The sequence below is a fragment of the Eucyclogobius newberryi genome, unplaced genomic scaffold (assembly GCF_026437365.1).
Source record: "Eucyclogobius newberryi isolate DKJ021-1_F unplaced genomic scaffold, fEucNew1.0.hap1 SCAF_369, whole genome shotgun sequence".
NCBI classification, from domain to species: Eukaryota; Metazoa; Chordata; class Actinopteri; order Gobiiformes; family Gobiidae; genus Eucyclogobius; species Eucyclogobius newberryi.
Window position 1 is genome coordinate 29,570 of NW_027316022.1, and position 20,872 is coordinate 50,441.

The following is a 20,872-nucleotide window of genomic DNA, read 5'->3' on the forward strand; positions in this document are numbered from 1 at the left end:
GAATCACATTCAAATCACATTCGAATCACCCTCGAATAACAATCGAATCACACTCGAAACACAATCGAATCACATTCAATTCACACTCGAATCACATTCGAATCACAATCGAATCACACTCGAATCACACTCGAATAACAATCAAATCACACTTGAATCACACTCGAATCACACTCGAATCACAATCAAATCACACTCAAATCGCACTCGAATCACGCTCGAATCAAACTCGAATCACATTTGAATCACAATCGAATCACAGCCGAATCACACTCGAATCACACTCAAATCAAACTCGAATCACATTCTAATCACACTCGAATCACACTCGTATCAAACTCGAATCACATTCGAATCACAATCAAATTACACTCGAATCACATTCAAATCACACTCGAATCACACTTGAATCACAATCGAATCACACTCGAATCACATTCGAATCACACCCGAGTAACAATCGAATCACACTCGAAACACAATTGAATCACATTCAATTCACACTTGAATCACACTCGAATCACAATCAAATCACACTCGAATCACAATCAAATCACACTCGAATCACACTCAAATCACACTCGAATCACACTTGAATCACATTCAAATCACACTCGAATCACAATCGAATCACACTTGAATCACACTCAAATCACAATCAAATCACACTCGAATCACAATCAAATCACACTCAAATCACACTCAAATCAAACTTGAATCACATTCAAATCACACTCGAAACACACTCGAATCACAATCACACTCGAATCACAATCGAATCACAATCGAATCACACTTGAATCACACTCAAATCACAATCAAATCACACTCGAATCACACTCAAATCAAACTTGAATCACATTCAAATCACACTCGAAACACACTCGAATCACAATCACAATCGAATCACAATCGAATGACACTCGAATCACAATCGAATCACACTCGAATAACACTGGAATCACACTTGAATCACACTCCAATAACAATCAAATCACACTCGAATCACATTCGAATCACATTTGAATCACAATCGAACACACTCGAATCACAATCGAATCACAATCAAATCACAACCGAATCACACTCTAATCACACTCAAATCAAACTCGAATCACATTCGAATCACAATACAATCACACTCGAATCATATTCGAATCACACTCGAATAACAATCAAATCACACTCGAAACACAATCGAATCACATTCAATTCACACTCGAATCACACTGGAATCACACTCGAATCACACTCGAATCACACTCGAATCGAAATAAAATCACACTCGAATCACACTTGAATCACACTCGAATCACAATTAAATCACACTCGAATCACACTCGAATCACACTCAAATCAAACTCCAATCACATTCAAATCAAAATCAAATCACACTCGAATCACACTTGAATCACACTCAAATCACAATTGAATCACACTCGAATCACACAATATCACAATCGAATCACACTCGAATCACATTCGAATCACACCCGAGTAACAATCGAATCACACTCGAAACACAATTGAATCACATTCAATTCACACTCGAATCACACTCGAATCACAATCAAATCACACTTGAATCACACTCGAATCACACTTGAATCACACTCGAATCACATTCAAATCACACTCGAATCACAATCGAATCACACTCGAATCAAACTCGAATCACAATCACAATCAGAATCAGAGAAAGGTTTAATGCCGAAGAAATATTTGCAAACCAGGAACTAAGGCTGTCAAGATTATTGAGTTAATCAATAATCGTGATTATTCAGGTCACAATATGATTGTAAGAACGAAAAATAATAATCGTGACAATTTTAGATGGGTCAGAGGTCAGAGGTGAACCATGGGTCAGAGGTGAACCATGGGTCAGAGGTGAACCATGGGTCAGAGGGGAACCATGGGTCAGAGGTCAGAGGGGAACCATGGGTCAGAGGGGAACCATGGGTCAGAGGTCAGAGGGGAACCATGGGTCAGAGGGGAACCATGGGTCAGAGGGGAACCATGGGTCAGAGGTCAGAGGGGAACCATGAGTCATAGGGGAACCATGGGTCAGAGGTCAGAGGGGAACCACGAGTCATAGGGGAACCATAAGATGCGGCAACGACAAACAGAGTCTCTCTTCCGTGTCTTGCTAACGGTCAGTCTGAGGACGTGCTCAAACGTGCTCTGCAGAAGTCTCAGGCGCCGCGCGAGGGTCTCTCAGGCGCAGCGCGAGGGTCTCTCATGCGCCGCGCGAGGGTCTCTCATGCGCCGCGCGAGGGTCTCTCATGCGCCGCGCGAGGGTCTCTCATGCACCGCGCGCGGGTCTCTCATGCGCCGCGCGAGGGTCTCTCATGCGCCGCGCGAGGGTCTCTCATGCGCCGCGCGAGGGTCTCTCATGCGCCGCGCGCGGGTCTCTCAGGCGCCGCGCGCGGGTCTCTCAGGCGCCGCGCGCGGGTCTCTCAGGCGCCGCGCGAGGGTCTCTCAGGCGCCGCGCAAGGGTGTCCGGTGCCCCAGGACTTTAGACTTTATCGTGCTCAGTTTCCGTGCATTGTTTCATGTCTTTGCAGTTGAAATGTAAATGTCACATGTCCCGCTCTGACGGCTCCTCGTGGATAACTGCCTCGTGCGTCTGCAGGACTTTCACACTTTAGGTGTTTTTGTCTGGAGCAGGAGAAACACCACCATAAAAGTCACGTTGTTCAGTTGTTCAGTCGCTCTGTGTCTCAGTGTCTCAGTGTCTCAGTGTCTCAGTCGCTCAGTCGCTCAGTGGCTCAGTGGCTCAGTGTCTCAGTGTCTCAGTCGCTCGGTGTCTCAGTGTCTCAGTGTCTCAGTGGCTGGCTCAGTGGCTCAGTGTCTCAGTGTCTCAGTGTCTCAGTGGCTCAGTGTCTCTGTGTCTCAGTGTCTCAGTGGCTCAGTGTCTCAGTGTCTCAGTGGCTCGGTGGCTCAGTGTCTCTGTGTCTCAGTGTCTCAGTGTCTCAGTGGCTCAGTGGCTCAGTGGCTCGGTAGCTCGGTGTCTCGGTGTCTCAGTCGCTCGGTGTCTCAGTGTCTCAGTGTCTCAGTGTCTCAGTGGCTGGCTCAGTGGCTCAGTGTCTCAGTGTCTCAGTCGCTCGGTGTCTCAGTGTCTCAGTGTCTCAGTGTCTCAGTGGCTGGCTCAGTGGCTCAGTGTCTCAGTGTCTCAGTGTCTCAGTGGCTCAGTGTCTCTGTGTCTCAGTGTCTCAGTGGCTCAGTGTCTCAGTGTCTCAGTGGCTCGGTGGCTCAGTGTCTCTGTGTCTCAGTGTCTCAGTGTCTCAGTGGCTCAGTGGCTCAGTGGCTCAGTGTCTCTGTGTCTCAGTGTCTCAGTGGCTCAGTGTCTCAGTGTCTCAGTGGCTCGGTGGCTCAGTGTCTCTGTGTCTCAGTGTCTCAGTGTCTCAGTGGCTCAGTGGCTCAGTGGCTCGGTGGCTCGGTGTCTCGGTGTCTCAGTCGCTCGGTGTCTCAGTGTCTCAGTGTCTCAGTGGCTCAGTGTCTCAGTGTCTCAGTGGCTCAGTGTCTCAGTGTCTCAGTGTCTCAGTGTCTCAGTGTGTTATTTGATCATATTTCCGCGCTGCAGAATAATCACACGATGATTTCAAGATGTTCTTTTATGATGACACTTTCTCTTTTTTAGTGAAAGTTTAGTTTTGGTGAGATTGGGTCAGAAAACACAATAAATCACTAAAATAAATACAATCAAAGCTCATTTTAAAAGGTTTGAAACTTGACATTATGACAGACATATCATTCTGCTGCGGGGCCCCTAAGGTTATTTTGGGGGTCTCGGCCTGAAAAGTTTGCCATAAATAAAAGCTGTGAACCGATGGCCACAGCTTCTGACACGTCTTCTTCAGGTGTCCTCACACGTCTCCAGTGGAGCAGCTTCTGACACGTCTTCTTCAGGTGTCCTCACACGTCTCCAGTGGAGCAGCTTCTGACACGTCTTCTCAGGTGTCCTCACACGTCTCCAGTGGAGCAGCTTCTGACACGTCTTCTTCAGGTGTCCTCACACGTCTCCAGTGGAGCAGCTTCTGACACGTCTTCTTCAGGTGTCCTCACACGTCTCCAGTGGAGCAGCTTCTGACACGTCTTCTTCAGGTGTCCTCACACGTCTCCAGTGGAGCAGCTTCTGACACGTCTTCTTCAGGTGTCCTCACACGTCTCCAGTGGAGCAGCTTCTGACACGTCTTCTTCAGGTGTCCTCACACGTCTCCAGTGACGTCTTCAGTGGAGCAGATCTTCTCCCTCGTCGTAGGCGTAGAATCTGGGTCGACTTGTACATTAAAGTCTCGTCTCTAAAGTGTCTCCGTCTCCGTTGCCGCTCAAGCAGAACATGATGAAAGTGATGATTCTTTTTGAGTCGTGGGACAGAGTTTTGACACGAACCCTCAGAAAGAGTTCTGTCATAAAACTGTGTGAGACTTTGGTTCTGGGATTACTCTAGTAAAAGTATTAGTATTACTCTAGTAAAAATATATTACTCTAGTAAAAGTATTAGTATTACTCTAGTAAAAGTATTAGAATTACTCTAGTAAAAGTATTAGTATTACTCTAATAAAAGTATTAGTATTACTCTAGTAAAAGTATTAGTATTACTTTAGTAAAAGTAGCGTACTCTTATTATAGCAGGATTATGTAGCGTACTCTGATTATAGCAGGATTATGTAGCGTACTCTGATTATAGCAGGATTATGTAGCGTACTCTGATTATAGCAGGATTATGTAGCGTACTCTGATTATAGCAGGATTATGTAGCGTACTCTGATTATAGCAGGATTATGTAGCGTACTCTGATTATAGCAGGATTATGTAGCGTACTCTGATAATAGCAGGATTATGTAGCGTACTCTGATTATAGCAGGATTATATAGCGTACTCTGATTATAGCAGGATTATGTAGCGTACTCTGATTATAGCAGGATTATGTAGCGTACTCTGATTATAGCAGGATTATGTAGCGTACTCTGATTATAGCAGGATTATGTAGCGTACTCTGATTATAGCAGGATTATGTAGCGTACTCTGATTATAGCAGGATTATGTAGCGTACTCTGATTATAGCAGGATTATGTAGCGTACTCTGATTATAGCAGGATTATTTAGCGTACTCTGATTATAGCAGGATTATGTAGCGTACTCTGATTATAGCAGGATTATTTAGCGTACTCTGATTATAGCAGGATTATTTAGCGTACTCTGATTATAGCAGGATTATTTAGCGTACTCTGATTATAGCAGGATTATGTAGCGTACTCTGATTATAGCAGGATTATGTAGCGTACTCTGATTATAGCAGGATTATGTAGCGTACTCTGATTATAGCAGGATTATGTAGCGTACTCTGATTATAGCAGGATTATGTAGCGTACTCTGATTATAGCAGGATTATTTAGCGTACTCTGATTATAGCAGGATTATGTAGCGTACTCTGATTATAGCAGGATTATGTAGCGTACTCTGATTATAGCAGGATTATGTAGCGTACTCTGATTATAGCAGGATTATTTAGCGTACTCTGATTATAGCAGGATTATGTAGCGTACTCTGATTATAGCAGGATTATAGCTCTTGCTTTTATGATCTGGTCCTTTGAGGTCAGAACGAAACAAACGGCTGAGAAATATTCCACTTTAAAGCTTCAGTTATGAAACTGCTCCAGAGAGAAAAGACTGACAAATGTACTTATTACTACTACTACTTCTACTACTGTTACTACTACTACTACTTCTACTACTGTTACTACTACTACTACTTCTACTACTGTTACTACTACTACTACTTCTACTACTGTTACTACTACTACTACTTCTACTACTGTTACTACTACTACTACTTCTACTACTGTTACTACTACTACTACTTCTACTACTGTTACTACTACACTACTGTTACTACTACTACTACTACTACTACTACTACTACTACTACTACTACTGCTGTTACTACTGTTACTACTACTACTACTACTGTTACTACTACTACTTTTACTACCACTACTACTACTACTACTTCTACTACTGTTACTACTACTACTACTACTACTACTACTGTTACTACTACTACTGTTACTACTTCCTGTATTCTGAACTCCATCAAATGTAACTGCAGTACACAGTTACTCTCAGTTAGTACCCTGAGTATTTTCTTTCGTCTCATCTGTGTAGTTCTCTTTGCCTCCAGTAGATGGAGTCAAACACTGACTCGTGGTGTTGGAGAGAGTCATTGTTTTTGTGAAGCACATTTATGATGAAAGTCCTGCTTTGAGCAACAAATATATGAAAACCAGTGACTTACTTTAACTTTTTTCAACATTTTTGTTGCATTTTCAAGCAACTACTTCAATACGTTTACTGAAGTAAAAGTACCACTTAAAGTAATACTAAAGTGTTTTTTGTTCCTGTGTTTGTACTTTACCTTCAGTAACAAAACTTCATCCGCCGCTGACGATGGAAAAGATCAGGTTTCGATAAAATAATGTTACTTCAGTGTTTTTAACATCCGCGGCTCAAATACACTATAATTACACTATAATTACACTATGAAAACACTATAAATACACTATAATTACACTATAAATACACTATAAATACACTATAATTACACTATAAATACACTATAAATACACTATAAACACACAAGAAATACACTATAATTACACTATAAATACACTATAGATACACTATGAATACACTATAAATACACTATAAACACACAAGAAATACACAAGAAATGCACTATAAATACACTATAATTACACTATAAAAACACTATAAATACACTATAAACACACAAGAAATACACAAGAAATACACTATAAATACACTATAAACACACAAGAAATACACAAGAAATGCACTATAAATACACTATAATTACACTATGAAAACACTATAAATACACTATAAATACACTATAATTACACTATAAATACACTATAAATACACTATAAACACACTATAAATACACTATGAATACACGATAAACACACAAGAAATACACAAGAAATGCACTATAAATACACTATAAATACACTATAAATACACTATGAATACACTATAATTACACTATAAATACACTATAAATACACTATGAATACACTATAAATACACTATAAACACACAAGAAATACACTATAAATACACTATAAATACACTATAAATACACTATGAATACACTATAATTACACTATAAATACACTATAAATACACTATGAATACACTATAAATACACTATAAATACACGATAAACACACAAGAAATACACAAGAAATGCACACCAAATACACTATAAATATACAATGAATGCACTGTAAATACACAATAAATAGACAATAAACACACAATAAATGCATTATAAATACACCCGGTGCCACACACATTCTCACTGTAAAACATGAGTCATGAGTGTGTTTTGTCTCACATTTTGTGTCTGCACAATTTTCACCTTTTTCTCGTCCATTTCCCATGTTTTTCTCTCCTTGATCGAACTGTTCTGGTTTTAGAGCTCCATCATTCATCTCACCACTTCTGCTTGTACTTGTACTTGTACTTGTACTTGTCCTTGTACTTGTCCTTGTACTTGTACTTGTACTTGTCCTTGTACTTGTCCTTGTACTTGTACTTGTACTTGTCCTTGTACTTGTACTTGTACTTGTACTTGTCCTTGTCCTTGTACTTGTCCTTGTACTTGTCCTTGTCCTTGTACTTGTCCTTGTACTTGTACTTGTCCTTGCACTTGTCCTTGTCCTTGTACTTGTACTTGTCCTTTTACTTGTACTCCGTGTCCTCTGTTGTACTTGTACTTGTCCTTGTCCTTGTCCTTGTACTTGTCCTTGTCCTTGTACTTGTACTCCGTGTCCTCTGTTGTACTTGTACTTGTCCTTGTACTTGTACTCCGTCTCCTCTGTTGTACTTGTACTTGTACTTGTACTTGTACTCCGTGTCCTCTGTTGTACTTGTCCTTGTCCTTGTACTTGTACTTCAAATCAAATCAAATCAAATCAATTTATTTTTGTAAGGCCCAAAATCACAACAACAGTTGCCTCTGAGGGCCACAGGGAGAAATGAATCAACAATGTCTGTGGTGGCGATGGAGTCAGACAATGTCTGTGGTGGCGAGGGACGATGTCCCAGGGTCCTCTGTCCTTAGACTCTCCTTCTCGGCCAGGAAAAACTACAAAAAAACCTCTTTGGGAAAAAAGCGTAGAAACCTGGAGGAGTTCCAGTGAAGGAGAGATCCGACTCTCACAGACGGACACGAGGGAGACTGGAGCTGGACCCACTCTTCAGGCAGAAGAGGGACCGTCTGAGTCGAGCTGGACCCACTCTTCAGGCAGATGAGGGACCGTCTGAGTCGAGCTGGACCCACTCTTCAGGCAGATGAGGGACCGACTGAGTCGAGGCGGACCCACTCTTCAGGCAGAAGAGGGACCGTCGGAGGCGAGCTGGACCCACTCTTCAGGCAGATGAGGGACCATCAGAGTCAAGCTGGACCCACTCTCCAGGCAGATACTTGTACTCCGTGTCCTCTGTTGTACTTGTCCTTGTACTTGTCCTTGTACTTGTACTTGTACTTGGACTTGGACTCCGTGTCCTCTGTTGTACTTGTACTTGTCCTTGTACTTGTCCTTGTACTTGTCCTTGTACTTGTCCTTGTCCTTTTACTTGTACTTATACTTGTCCTTGTACTTGTCCTTGTACTTGTACTTGTCCTTGTACTTGTCCTTGTACTTGTACTTGTCCTTGTACTTGTACTCCGTGTCCTCTGTTGTACTTGTACTCGTAATTGTACTTGTACTTGTACTCCGTGTCCTCTGTTGTACTTGTCCTTGTCCTTGTCCTTGTACTTGTACTTGTACTCCGTGTCCTCTGTTGTACTTGTACTTGTCCTTGTCTTTGTCCTTGTCCTTGTCCTTGTACTTGTACTCCGTGTCCTCTGTTGTACTTGTACTTGTACTTGTCCTTGTACTTGTACTTGTACTTGTAATTGTACTTGTACTTTAGTAGAAAAAGCTTCAGTTGTAGTCATCTGGACTCAGTTTGAGAAAATAGAAGTTTCGACTCTCATCCAAGAGTCATTGTCAATAAAAGAATTTAGGTCGAGAACTCCGATATTAATACTGTTCTGTGGTAAGTCCCGCCCATTGGGAGGAGCCTTCCTGAAGTAGAAAGAGTTGTTTGTTTCAACAGAAACTCCCCCCTTGTATCTACTGAGCCTATTCAGAATCTTAATGGGCTGTTAAAACCTCTTTGTCTTAGTGAGACCCTGGCTCAACCACCCTGAGTGCCTGATTAGCATCTAAATGTCCTGGTCCTCTACCTTTCCAGGGGTTCAGTATACCATTATAGATACCAGGGAGATTAAACCTTAGCCCTCCATTTCTGTTTAAAGAAGGTCTTTCTTTTTTAACAAAAATAGCTTCCTTGACTCCTCTTTCAAACCATCTTTTCTCCCTGCTTAAAACCTTCACCTCACCGTCTTCAAACGAGTGATTAGAGGCTTCAAGATGGAGATGCACGGCGCTCTGAGGTCCTGAACTTGTATTTCTTCTGTGCTGATAGAGCCTCTTGTGTAGAGGCTGTTTTGTCTCACTATGTAACGTTCTTTACAGCTTTCTTCACTGCATTGGATCGAATAAACTACATTGCTCTGTTTTTGAGTCGGCAACTTGTCCTTAGGATGAACCAGTTTTTGTCTTAAAGTGTTTCCTGGTTTAAAATAAACAGGGACTTCGTGTTGTCTAAAAATTCTCTGCAGTTTTTCCGAGAGGCCAGAGACATAAGGGATAGAAACACCCTTCCTTCTCTGTTCAGTTTCCCTTTTGTCCTGCTTCTTGGTTCTCTTCACTCTGTTGAGAGCCCAAGCGGGGTAACCACAGGCTGAGAGGGCATTTCGGACATGTTTGTCCTCTTTCTTCTTGCCCTCTGAGCTGGTGGGCACACCTTGAGCTCTGTGTTGTAAGGTTCTGATCACACCCAGCTTGTGCTGTAGTGGGTGGTTGGAACCAAAGAGCAGATACTGGTCCGTGTGTGTAGGTTTCCTATATACTTCTATTTGGAGTTTCCCGTCCTCTCCTCTGATCGTGGAACAATCAAGAAAGGCCAAGCGATTCTCCTTAGCGTCTTCTCTTGTAAACCTGATATGTGGTGATCAGAACCTTACAACACAGAGCTCAAGGTGTGCCCACCAGCTCAGAGGGCAAGAAGAAAGAGGAAAAACATGTCCGAAATGCCCTCTCAGCCTGTGGTTACCCCGCTTGGGCTCTCAACAGAGTGAAGAGAACCAAGAAGCAGGACAAAAGGGAAACTGAACAGAGAAGGAAGGGTGTCTCTATCCCTTATGTGTCTGGCCTGTCGGAAAAACTGCAGAGAATTTTTAGACAACACGAAGTCCCTGTTTATTTTAAACCAGGAAACACTTTAAGACAAAAACTGGTTCACCCTAAGGACAAGTTGCCGACTCAAAAACAGAGCAATGTAGTTTATTCGATCCAATGCAGTGAAGAAAGCTGTAAAGAACGGTACATAGTGAGACAAAACAGCCTCTACACAAGAGGCTTTATCAGCACAGAAGAAATACAAGTTCAGGACCTCAGAGTGCCGTGCATCTCCATCTTGAAGCCTCTAATCACTCGTTTGAAGACGGTGAGGTGGAGGTTTTAAGCAGGAGAAAAGATGGTTTGAAAGAGGAGTTAAGGAAGCTCTTTTTGTTAAAAAAGAAAGACCTTCTTTAAACAGAAATGGAGGGCTAAGGTTTAATCTTCCTGTTATTTATAATGGGTTACTGAACCCCTGGAAAGATAGAGGACCAGGACATTTAGATGCTAATCAGGTCCTCAGGGTGGTTGAGCCAGGGTCTCACAAAGACAAAGAGGTTTTAACAGCCCATTAAGATTCTGAATAGGCTCGGTAGATACAAGGGGGGAGTTTCTGTTGAAACAAACAACTCTTTCTACTTCAGGAAGGCTCCTCCCAATGGGCGGGTCTTACCACAGAACAGTATTAATATCGGAGTTCTCGACCTAAATTCTTTTATTGACAATGACTCTTGGATGAGAGTCGAAACGTCTAATTTTTCAAACTGAGTCCAGATGACTACAACTGAAGCTTTTTCTACTATGGAACACGCCTGGACCAATGAGGGATTACACCGATGTACTTGTACTTGTACTTGTATTTGGACTCCGTGTCCTCTGTTGTACTTGTACTTGTACTTGTCCTTGTACTTGTACTTGTACTTGTCCTTGTCCTTGTCCTTGTCCTTGTCCTTGTACTTGTACTCTGTGTCCTCTGTTGTACTTGTACTTGTCCTTGTACTTGTCCTTGTCCTTGTACTTTGTGTCCTCTGTTGTACTTGTACTTGTCCTTGTACTTGTCCTTGTACTTGTACTTGTCCTTGTACTTGTCCTTGTACTTGTCCTTGTACTTGTACTCCGTGTCCTCTGTTGTACTTGTACTTGTCCTTGTACTTGTACTTGTCCTTGTCCTTGTACTCCGTGTCCTCTGTTGTACTTGTACTTGTCCTTGTACTTGTACTTGTACTCTGTGTCCTCTGTTGTACTTGTACTTGTACTCGTAATTGTACTTGTACTTGTACTCCGTGTCCTCTGTTGTACTTGTCCTTGTCCTTGTCCTTGTCCTTGTACTCCGTGTCCTCTGTTGTACTTGTACTTGTACTTGTACTTGTCCTTGTACTTGTACTTGTAATTGTACTTGTACTTGTATTTGGACTCCGTGTCCTCTGTTGTACTTGTACTTGTACTTGTCCTTGTACTTGTACTTGTACTTGTCCTTGTCCTTGTCCTTGTACTTGTACTTGTACTCTGTGTCCTCTGTTGTACTTGTACTTGTACTTGTCCTTGTCCTTGTACTTGTACTTGTACTTGTACTCGGTGTCCTCTGTTGTCCTTGTCCTTGTCCTTGTACTTGTACTTGTACTTGTACTTGTACTTGTACTTGAGTTTTAAAATGACTCTTTTTTTCGGCGCCAACGATCGGAAGTAAATCGGATCTGAACTGTTTGGTAATCGGAGAACTCCAGAAATCAGATCATGGTCATGTGACTGTGAAGCGTGTGAACTTCAGTCAAATCCAATAAAGTAAATATAGAAATGAAACTTCTTCCTCATGTGATCGAGACCTGGAGAAACGAGACCTGGGATTTATCCAACTGCTTCGTTTCTTTATGAACCAGTGCGAACGGAGCGATCGATACGACTTCTCTCTCTCTCTCTCTCTCTCTCATGTTTTTAATGTTTCATGATTTGCTTTGGGCTGAATAAAATTATATCCAAAAGCGTTTGAACTGCACAAGTCTAGGACTAAACCAGGTCTAAACCAGGACTAAACCAGGTCTAAACCAGGACTAAACCAGGACTAAACCAGGTCTAAACCAGGACTAAACCAGGTCTAAACCAGGACTAAACCAGGACTAAACCAGCTCTAAACCAGGACTAAACCAGGTCTAAACCAGGACTAAACCAGGTCTAAACCAGGACTAAACCAGGACTAAACCAGGTCTAAACCAGGACTAAACCAGGTCTAAACCAGGACTAAACCAGGACTAAACCAGGTCTAAACCAGGACTAAACCAGGACTAGAGACTTCGTCTCTTTTGAGCTTGGACGTCCTCTTCTTTCTGAAAGACAAATTAAAGTGATAAAAACCGACAGATAAAATAAGTTCTTCACATTCAGGTATTTTCTTTGGACTGTAAAAAATATAAATATTTTTTGTCTGTTACGATTATTTCGTGACTTGAGTGATCACGATTCTCGATGAACCCAATAATGTCAACGATTGTAAAGCAGCGTTTTGTCCGAACACTTTCACCACGTTGTACTTCCTCTCCAGTCGTGTCTGGTACTTTTACTCGTGTACAGTTTGGGTCTGGTACTCTTACTCGTGTACAGAGTCTGGTAACTCCTGAACTTGCGGTGTTGCTGTTGTTGCCACTGTTGCCACTGTTGCTGTTGTTGCCGTTGCCGCTCGTCTTTGGAGCTCGTCTGCTGATGAGCGCTCAGAATGCGAAGAGAGCGCCGCGGTCGAGTGCCGTTATCTGCTCTTATTCAAATGAGGAGAGGCTCGTGACGCCGCATTCGTCTCGCGTTGTTAACTCTCCCCAAGCCATTTCCCGGCAGAGCGGCTTCAGCGGCTTCAGCGGCACGGCACAGGGCGGGAGAGAGCGAGGGAGAGAGAGATCATGGACAGTGCAGCGTTTAAAGCCGACACAAGGGGGCGTCGGGAGTGTACTTTGTGTGTGCGACCGTATTTTGACTCTATTTTCATTATTTTGCTCGCCACAAACTGTTAAAATTGTCTGTTTCTAAATCTAAATCTTTAAAATACTTTAATAAATTCTGGATTTATGTAGTGTTTATATTTTTTATGTAGTGTTTATATTTTAATAAATGTCTTGAATAAGATTTTCCAATGTTGTGTTGAAAAAGAAGTATTTTCTCACTATAAATGAGCAATTAATTAAGATCATTCTGAAATATTTGGATTATTTTCAAATCAAGATAAATAACACTGAATTTACACATGATCTTATTTCAATTTGTAATTTTTTTGTAAATAAAGATGAATATTTAGCTTGAGTCGGCGTTTATTCCTGAAATTGAGTCACTTTTGAGTTTATATCTTTGTATTATACGGTAAAAACAGCTTTTCTGGGCGAAATTGGACCATTTTCGATTGAATTCATAAAACATTGTTTATCGGTGAAAAGAGCCGTAAGTGTCGTGTGATTGGCCCAGTTTCAGTTCACCTACATCTGAGTCATTTACTGCAGTTTTCAGAATCCTTTTAGATGTTTTACATGTTCAAAATGTGTGAGAGAAATAAACATAATCATAATAATCATAATAATAATAATCAAAGGTTTGTGAAGACCATCAGAGCTGCTTTAAACACATTTCACTTTTACTGCCTTTACTTTAGATTTAACTGCACATTATGACTCACACTTTTCATTTTTGATGATTTTTCGGTTTTTACTTGAAAAATATTCACAGAAAAATTTAGCCCAGCCGTTTTTTCACTTTATTTAGAGAAATATTATACTCTCTTTGAATAGAAATTGTGTTTTTTTCAGACCTACAACATCCTCCAAACATAAATACAATCAAAATCACAATATATTAAAATTAATGTAAAAGTCATATTTGTCCATTTCTAAATTAAGTCTGAATGTCATTTTTATTTTTTCCATTCTATTTCAAAAACAAAGAAACTGACATCTCTTTGCTGAAAATTCAAATTTGTTGCTTATTTTATTGCTATTTTGACCTAAGGTTTAATGCCGTGTAGGGGATTCTTACTAGTTCAAGTGTGACAGTAGATTTAGCGTCTTTTGCATTGGTAGAACTGACGCCTCTAAGTGTTCAGCCTCAGTCACGGCAAAATGTGCTGGAGAAAATATGGTAAACGGGTATAAAATGTTTATTTACAATATAAAGGCGCGCAGCAGACAGGGAAACGGGCGCAGCAGACAGGGAAACGGGCGCAGCAGACAGGGAAACGGGCGCAGCAGACAGGGAAACGGGCGCAGCAGACAGGGAAACGGGCGCGCGCGTCTTCACATGTTCTCCCGGGACCGTGTGCAGGGACGGTCCCGCCCCGTCACAGACTCCCGCAGGAAAAATTGCTTCATGCTCTTCATCTTAATACGGCTTTTTATATTTCATTTAATGCTATTTTGCGTTGTCGGCAGTATTTTATATATATATATATATTTTTATAATAATTTATTTTATTTATATTGTAGAAATCAATATTCTAAGTGCAGTGGATCCGTAAACCAAGTAATAAAATAACCGCGGCCTAAACAGATGAATATGGAATATGCAAATGAGTGAGTGACTCAGGGGTCACTCACTCAGGGGTCACTCACTCAGGGGTCACTCAGGGGTCATTCAGGGGTCATTCAGGGGTCACTCAGGGGTCACTCAGGGGTCACTCAGGGGTCACTCAGGAGTCCCTCAGTGGTCACTCAGGAATCACTCAGGGGTCACTCAGGGGTCACTCAGGAGTCCCTCAGTGGTCACTCAGGAATCACTCAGGGGTCACTCAGGGGTCACTCAGGGGTCACTCACTCAGGGGTCATTCAGGGGTCACTCAGGGGTCACTCAGGAGTCACTCAGGAATCACTCAGGGGTCACTCAGGAGTCCCTCAGTGGTCACTCAGGAATCACTCAGGGGTCACTCAGGGGTCACTCAGGGGTCACTCACTCAGGGGTCATTCAGGGGTCACTCAGGGGTCACTCAGGAGTCACTCAGGAATCACTCAGGGGTCACTCAGGGGTCACTAACTCAGGGGTCACTCAGGGGTCATTCAGGGGTCACTCAGGAGTCACTCAGGGGTCACTAACTCAGGGGTCACTCAGGGGTCATTCAGGGGTCACTCAGGAGTCACTCTGTGGTCACTCAGGAGTCACTTAGGAGTCACTCAGGGGTCATTCAGAGGTCACTCAGGGGTCACTCAGGGGTCACTCACTCAGGGGTCACTCAGGGGTCATTCAGGGGTCACTCAGGGGTCACGCTGCAGCCCGGTCCACACACTGGTTAGAGCACAGCTGCTCTGGAGCTCCAGGCTCTGACCGTGTCAGTCCAAAGAATCACTGGATCAGGTTCAGTGATCTGCGTTCTCATTGGCTCTGAGGCGTTCCTCAGATAAAAGGGCGTTGCACTGATTCACAGATGAGGCTCGTCTGAAGAGACGAGCCTCGACTTGAAAAGTGTCAAAAAGGTCCTTTGCTTGAGTTTTCATGATGCAGTTTTAATCACGTCTAAAAACAGGCCCAGTATTCTTATTTATGGAGAGAATAGTTAGCTTCTTTGTTCTCTGGGTTAGCTTAGCATCACAAGGACATACATAGATGAGCTCTCTGGCCCCTGAGATCCTTCTTGGTGGAGCTCCTGATGGAATTGCGTTGGTCTTTTCTGTCTCTCTCTCTAACGGGCCCCTGGGGGGTTGCGTTTTGGCTCCATTGTTCAACCAATCAGCACGCACGCTGAGTCAGAGCTGATCAGAGCAAAAGATCCGGAAAATGCAGCCATTGTTTAGCATTAGGCAAGGCAAGTTTATTTGTGTTGCACATTTCATACACAAGGCAATTCAAAGTGCTTCACAGCAGGAAAAATGCATTCAAATCACAAAGAAATTACAGATACAATAAAATTAACTAATTAAAAACAATTTAAGTCATAAAAGAGAAGGTCAAAGTGGGCGGGGCTGTTGAGCTCCATTTGTTTTTTTCATCCGGACGAACCATGCTTGTCCCTGATTGGCTCATCCACTGCGTACGTGTGTACAGCCCTAAACTCTGCCCCCGCATGTTACTCTGCTCTGATTGGTCAGGACTTCACCTGGAGAGCTAATTTGCATATATTTGCATATATTGAAATGTTTGTTTTGCGTTGAAGAGAGAAACCAGAGAAAACTAACCCAGACACAAAAAGAAACATCTAAACGTCCAACTTTAGCTCAACAACAGCAAATTAAATGTTTCATAAGATTATAGCAGTTTTATTCTTATGTTTTTGCCACATTTAGACGACTGTAAAACACTTTTTCTTTTTGGAGCAATAAAATCTGTGTCATGAAGTGTATTGCATTTGTTCTGAACTAAACAATAACATCTCAAGCAAGAAAAGTTAGTTATTATTTTCTAATCTTGATGTATTTGAAAATATATATATTTTAGGGTTTTTCTTTGGGACAGAAAACGCGACATAAAAACAGACGGATTTATGACTTTATTGCTAATTTCAAAGATTTAAAATTATGGTTCAAAGTCAACACAAAACACAGTGAAAATCTACAGAGAAACAAACAGAAGACAAATAGTATCATTGGTGCAGTTTTAGATGAAATAAGAACATGACTTTTTACATCTGACAAAGAGTTAAATACAGTTACATTACACCAGGAAGAACATTTGAACTGAAAGAAAGTTCAAATGAAGTGAGTTAAAAACAGCTTCTGATGTAAAATATGTAGAGAATATATGAGTTTAGTTTGAACAGTCATAGTTTGAACAGTCATAGTTTGAACAGTCATAGTTTGAACAGTCATAGTTTGTATTGTTGAGTGAAACAAAAGCTCGTCTGAACCACATTCTAACTCAATATTGTGTCACATAATTACTTCAAAATAAAACCAATCACATCATTATTTCATAATAAAACCAATCACATCATTACTTTGTAACACATTATCTAGTCCCTCCCCTTTTTCCTCATTGTTCACTAAATCATAGTTTACAGATTTATTTAAGTGAAGCTGAATTTCAACATATTATTATTTCAAACTTGATTTTGATTCCACATTAATCAAAAGCTTTTTTTTTTTTTGATTATTCAGGAAAGGTTTATTTTTTCATAATTTTCCTTCAGTATCAAATCTTCAAATGAATATCTACTTTCAATCGTCATTTTAGAATCGATAAAATGGAATTGAATTTTTTTTTGCCAACCCTCATAAAGACGACATTAGGCTTTTAACTCATTAGGTTTAAAATAAAAAAATAAGTATTTTGATCCTGTGGAGAACAAAGCAGTTATTTGAGTTCAGGGAAATGTGCAGTTTCTCCATAATTATGAATCCCGACTCCAGTGTAGAGAGAGTGAGTGAAAGTGGTCTGGACTCTGTGGATGAGGTTCATGGTACTTTCAGAAACGCTGTAAAAGGCCGAAACTCCTGCACTGTGGTCCAGGTAAACCCCGATTCTGGACGAGATCGGACCTGAGACCTGGGACTGGACTGAGTTAAACCAAAATGAAGGACTGGATTTTGGACAGAGTAAAGCCCAGGATCTGTCATTTTGTCCAAATCTACATTCATCAGAGTTTCCAATTCTCTCAATATCTCTGTATGAAACTGCTATATTAACATACGTCCCGCTCAGCTCCACCTCCCAGTAACATTGGCCCCTCAGACTCTCTCTGCTCAGGACCTGATAACAGTAACTGAATCTGTCTGAATGATCAGGATAACTCTGGTCTTCTCCCATAACTGTTGCTCTTCTGTTTCCATCAGACAGAGACAGTTTGGTGTGAGCTGAGTTTAGGTCCAGAGTGATTTCTGTATAATATTCTAATAAGTCCTCTCTGGAGTTGATTACAGTTGGGAACTGTAAAACCTGGACTTGAATCAGAGTGAGCTGGAGTTTGTCCCTGAGCGCTGACACAGCTCTGGTCACGTCCTCAAAGTAGCTCCGGGGCCCTGTCTGAATCCTGGCTGGCTCTGTGCTCTGTGTGTCTGTGGACAGTGAAGCGTAGAGCTGTAGAAACTGGTTATGATCCGGAGTGAGGGACAGTGTGTCCAGCTCAGAGATGCTCCTCTTCAGCTCAGTCACGTCCTGCTGCAGTTGGTCCTGGAGCTCTTGGACTCGGCTCAGTTGGGTCTGCTCCTGGGAGAGGATCTGCTGCTCCACTTCAGAGCCTCTTTTCTCCAGGAGAAGGACCATCTCTCTGAAGCTGTCCCTGCTGCGCTGCACTGCTGTCTGGGCAGAGCGTCTGATGTCCTGGGCCTCCTGTTTGAGCCTCTTCAGGTCTGTGTCTTTGTCCTGGAGGCTCTGGAGCAGCAGGGCCCTCCTGGCCGGCAGCTCTGCCTGTTTCTGGGCCCTCTCTGAGGCAGAGGACACTATGTCGTGGCCCTTGTGCTGGTCCAAACAGAGAGAGCAGATGTTCTGCTGGTCGGTGCGGCAGAAGATTTCCATCACTTTGTGGTGTTGAGAGCAGATGTTTTCCTGGAGCTTGTGGGACGGCGCCACCAGCTGGTGTTTCTGTAACGCTGCAGCATCATAATGAGGCTGGAGGTGGCTCTCACAGTATGAAGCCACACACTGCAGACAGGACTGGACAGCTTTCATCTTCCTCCCAGTGCACACATCACAGGACACATCCTGAGGTCCGGCATAGCAGCGGTCAGCAGGGGGCGCTGTGAGCCCAGTCTTCTTCTTTGGTGTTTCATGGTGGTTGGTATCCTTCAGCTGTTCTACTAAACCTGCTAACATGATGTTCTTGATGAGGACAGGCCTTGGGCTGAAGCTCTGGCGACACTCAGGACAGCTGTAGAGCTGCTCCTCGTCCTCTTGGTCCCAGTGGTGTTGGACACAGTTCCTGCAGTAGCTGTGTCCACAGGGAACAGTCACCGGATCCTTCAGTAGATCCAAACACACAGGACAGAAAAAGGCTTCTTGGTCGAGTGCTTTCTGCGCCATCTCTCCTGGATCAGAGCGACTGAGACATCGACACAAATGAAACTTAAGAGAGAGAGCAGGGGGAGGAGCCAGGGGGAGGATTCAGGCCGCACCCACAGAAAATTTGGGCGTGTGTCAGGTGTAAGAGTCAGGTGTAAGAGTCAGGTGTAAGAGTCAGGTGTAAGAGTCAGGTGTAAGAGTCAGGTGTAAGAGTCAGGTGTGAGAGTCAGGTGTAAGAGTCAGGTTTAAGAGTCAGGTGTAAGAGTCAGGTGTAAGAGTCAGGTGTAAGAGTCAGGTGTAAGAGTCAGGTGTGAGAGTCAGGTGTAAGAGTCAGGTGTAAGAGTCAGGTGTAAGAGTCAGGTGTAAGAGTCAGGTGTAAGAGTCAGGTGTAAGAGTCAGGTGTAAGAGTCAGGTGTAAGAGTCAGGTGTAAGAGTCAGGTGTAAGAGTCAGGTGTAAGAGTCAGGTGTAAGAGTCAGGTGTAAGAGTCAGGTGTAAGAGTCAGGTGAGGACAGGACATTTGATTGAGAGCCTGTCAGACCAGCAGAACCACAATCTGATCCAAACTCAACAGGAGGAATGAACTCGCTGTTTGTCTTCACTTTGACTCGTGTTGTTACAGACTCGGTCCAAACGTGGCACAGATCAGAGGAACACAAGTCTGGAAACTGTCAGAGCACCAGGAACCTCTGACCTCTGACCTCTGTAGAGAAATGAACTCCACCAGAGCAGTGCAAGTCCCGCCCTCTGACTTTGACGAGTGAGTCTGACAGATGATGTAAACGGCTGCACCGACACCGTGACATGTGAAATCAAATCACGTAACTATGGCAACACTGGGTTGTACCTGTTCAGTGCTGGGGATGATGTTGTGATTCAGTTTGTTTTCCACCAGGTCGTCAGAGTTGAACTGATTGTAATAAGTCGACAGAAGTTGGATGTTTCTGCTTGATTGTGAGTGGACGGGGAGCTCTGCTAGTGTCATATCTACAAACTGGTTTTGTTCTAGTTCCAACCCTGGGTAGTTGTGATTTTGTTTGTTGATCCATTTGACTTGATATTGTAACTGATTTGCAGGAAGTAGTGATGGAAGTTCGGTGCCTCGAGCCCGACAAATGATTTTTTATTTTGCAGTGTTGAGAGTGATATTCTGTTTTTTTTATTTTTCCAATAGAATTGTGTCGTTAGTGAATTGAGAGTTTTGAGCCAGTCGTCCGTGGGAGCAGTGGGGGTCATAGAGAAGAGGCAGTTCATCTGAGTCATAGAGAAGAGGCAGTTCATCTGAGTCATAGAGAAGAGGCAGTTCATCTGAGTCATAGAGAAGAGGCAGTTCATCTGAGTCATAGAGAAGAGGCAGTTCATCTGAGTCATAGAGAAGAGGCAGTTCATCTGAGTCATAGAGAAGAGGCAGTTCATCTGAGTCATAGAGAAGAGGCAGTTCATCTGAGTCATAGAGAAGAGGCAGTTCATCTGAGTCATAGAGAAGAGGCAGTTCATCTGAGTCATAGAGAAGAGGCAGTTCATCTGAGTCATAGAGAAGAGGCAGTTCATCTGAGTCATAGAGAAGAGGCAGTTCATCTGAGTCATAGAGAAGAGGCAGTTCATCTGAGTCATAGAGAAGAGGCAGTTCATCTGAGCCTTAGAGAAGAGGCAGTTCATCTGAG

The 20,872-nt window shown here is 42.7% G+C and overlaps 1 protein-coding gene across 1 annotated transcript; it reads right to left on the reverse strand.

Moving 5' to 3' along the window:
* Nucleotides 1-17,553: 17,553 nt before the first annotated feature.
* Nucleotides 17,554-19,250, reverse strand: LOC140376548 (E3 ubiquitin/ISG15 ligase TRIM25-like). The gene has a single exon (XM_072462026.1). It carries the CDS (start codon nt 19,229-19,231, stop codon nt 17,567-17,569), a length of 1,665 nt encoding a protein of 554 aa, XP_072318127.1. The 5' UTR covers nt 19,232-19,250; the 3' UTR covers nt 17,554-17,566.
* Between the last annotated feature and the right edge of the window lie 1,622 nt (nt 19,251-20,872).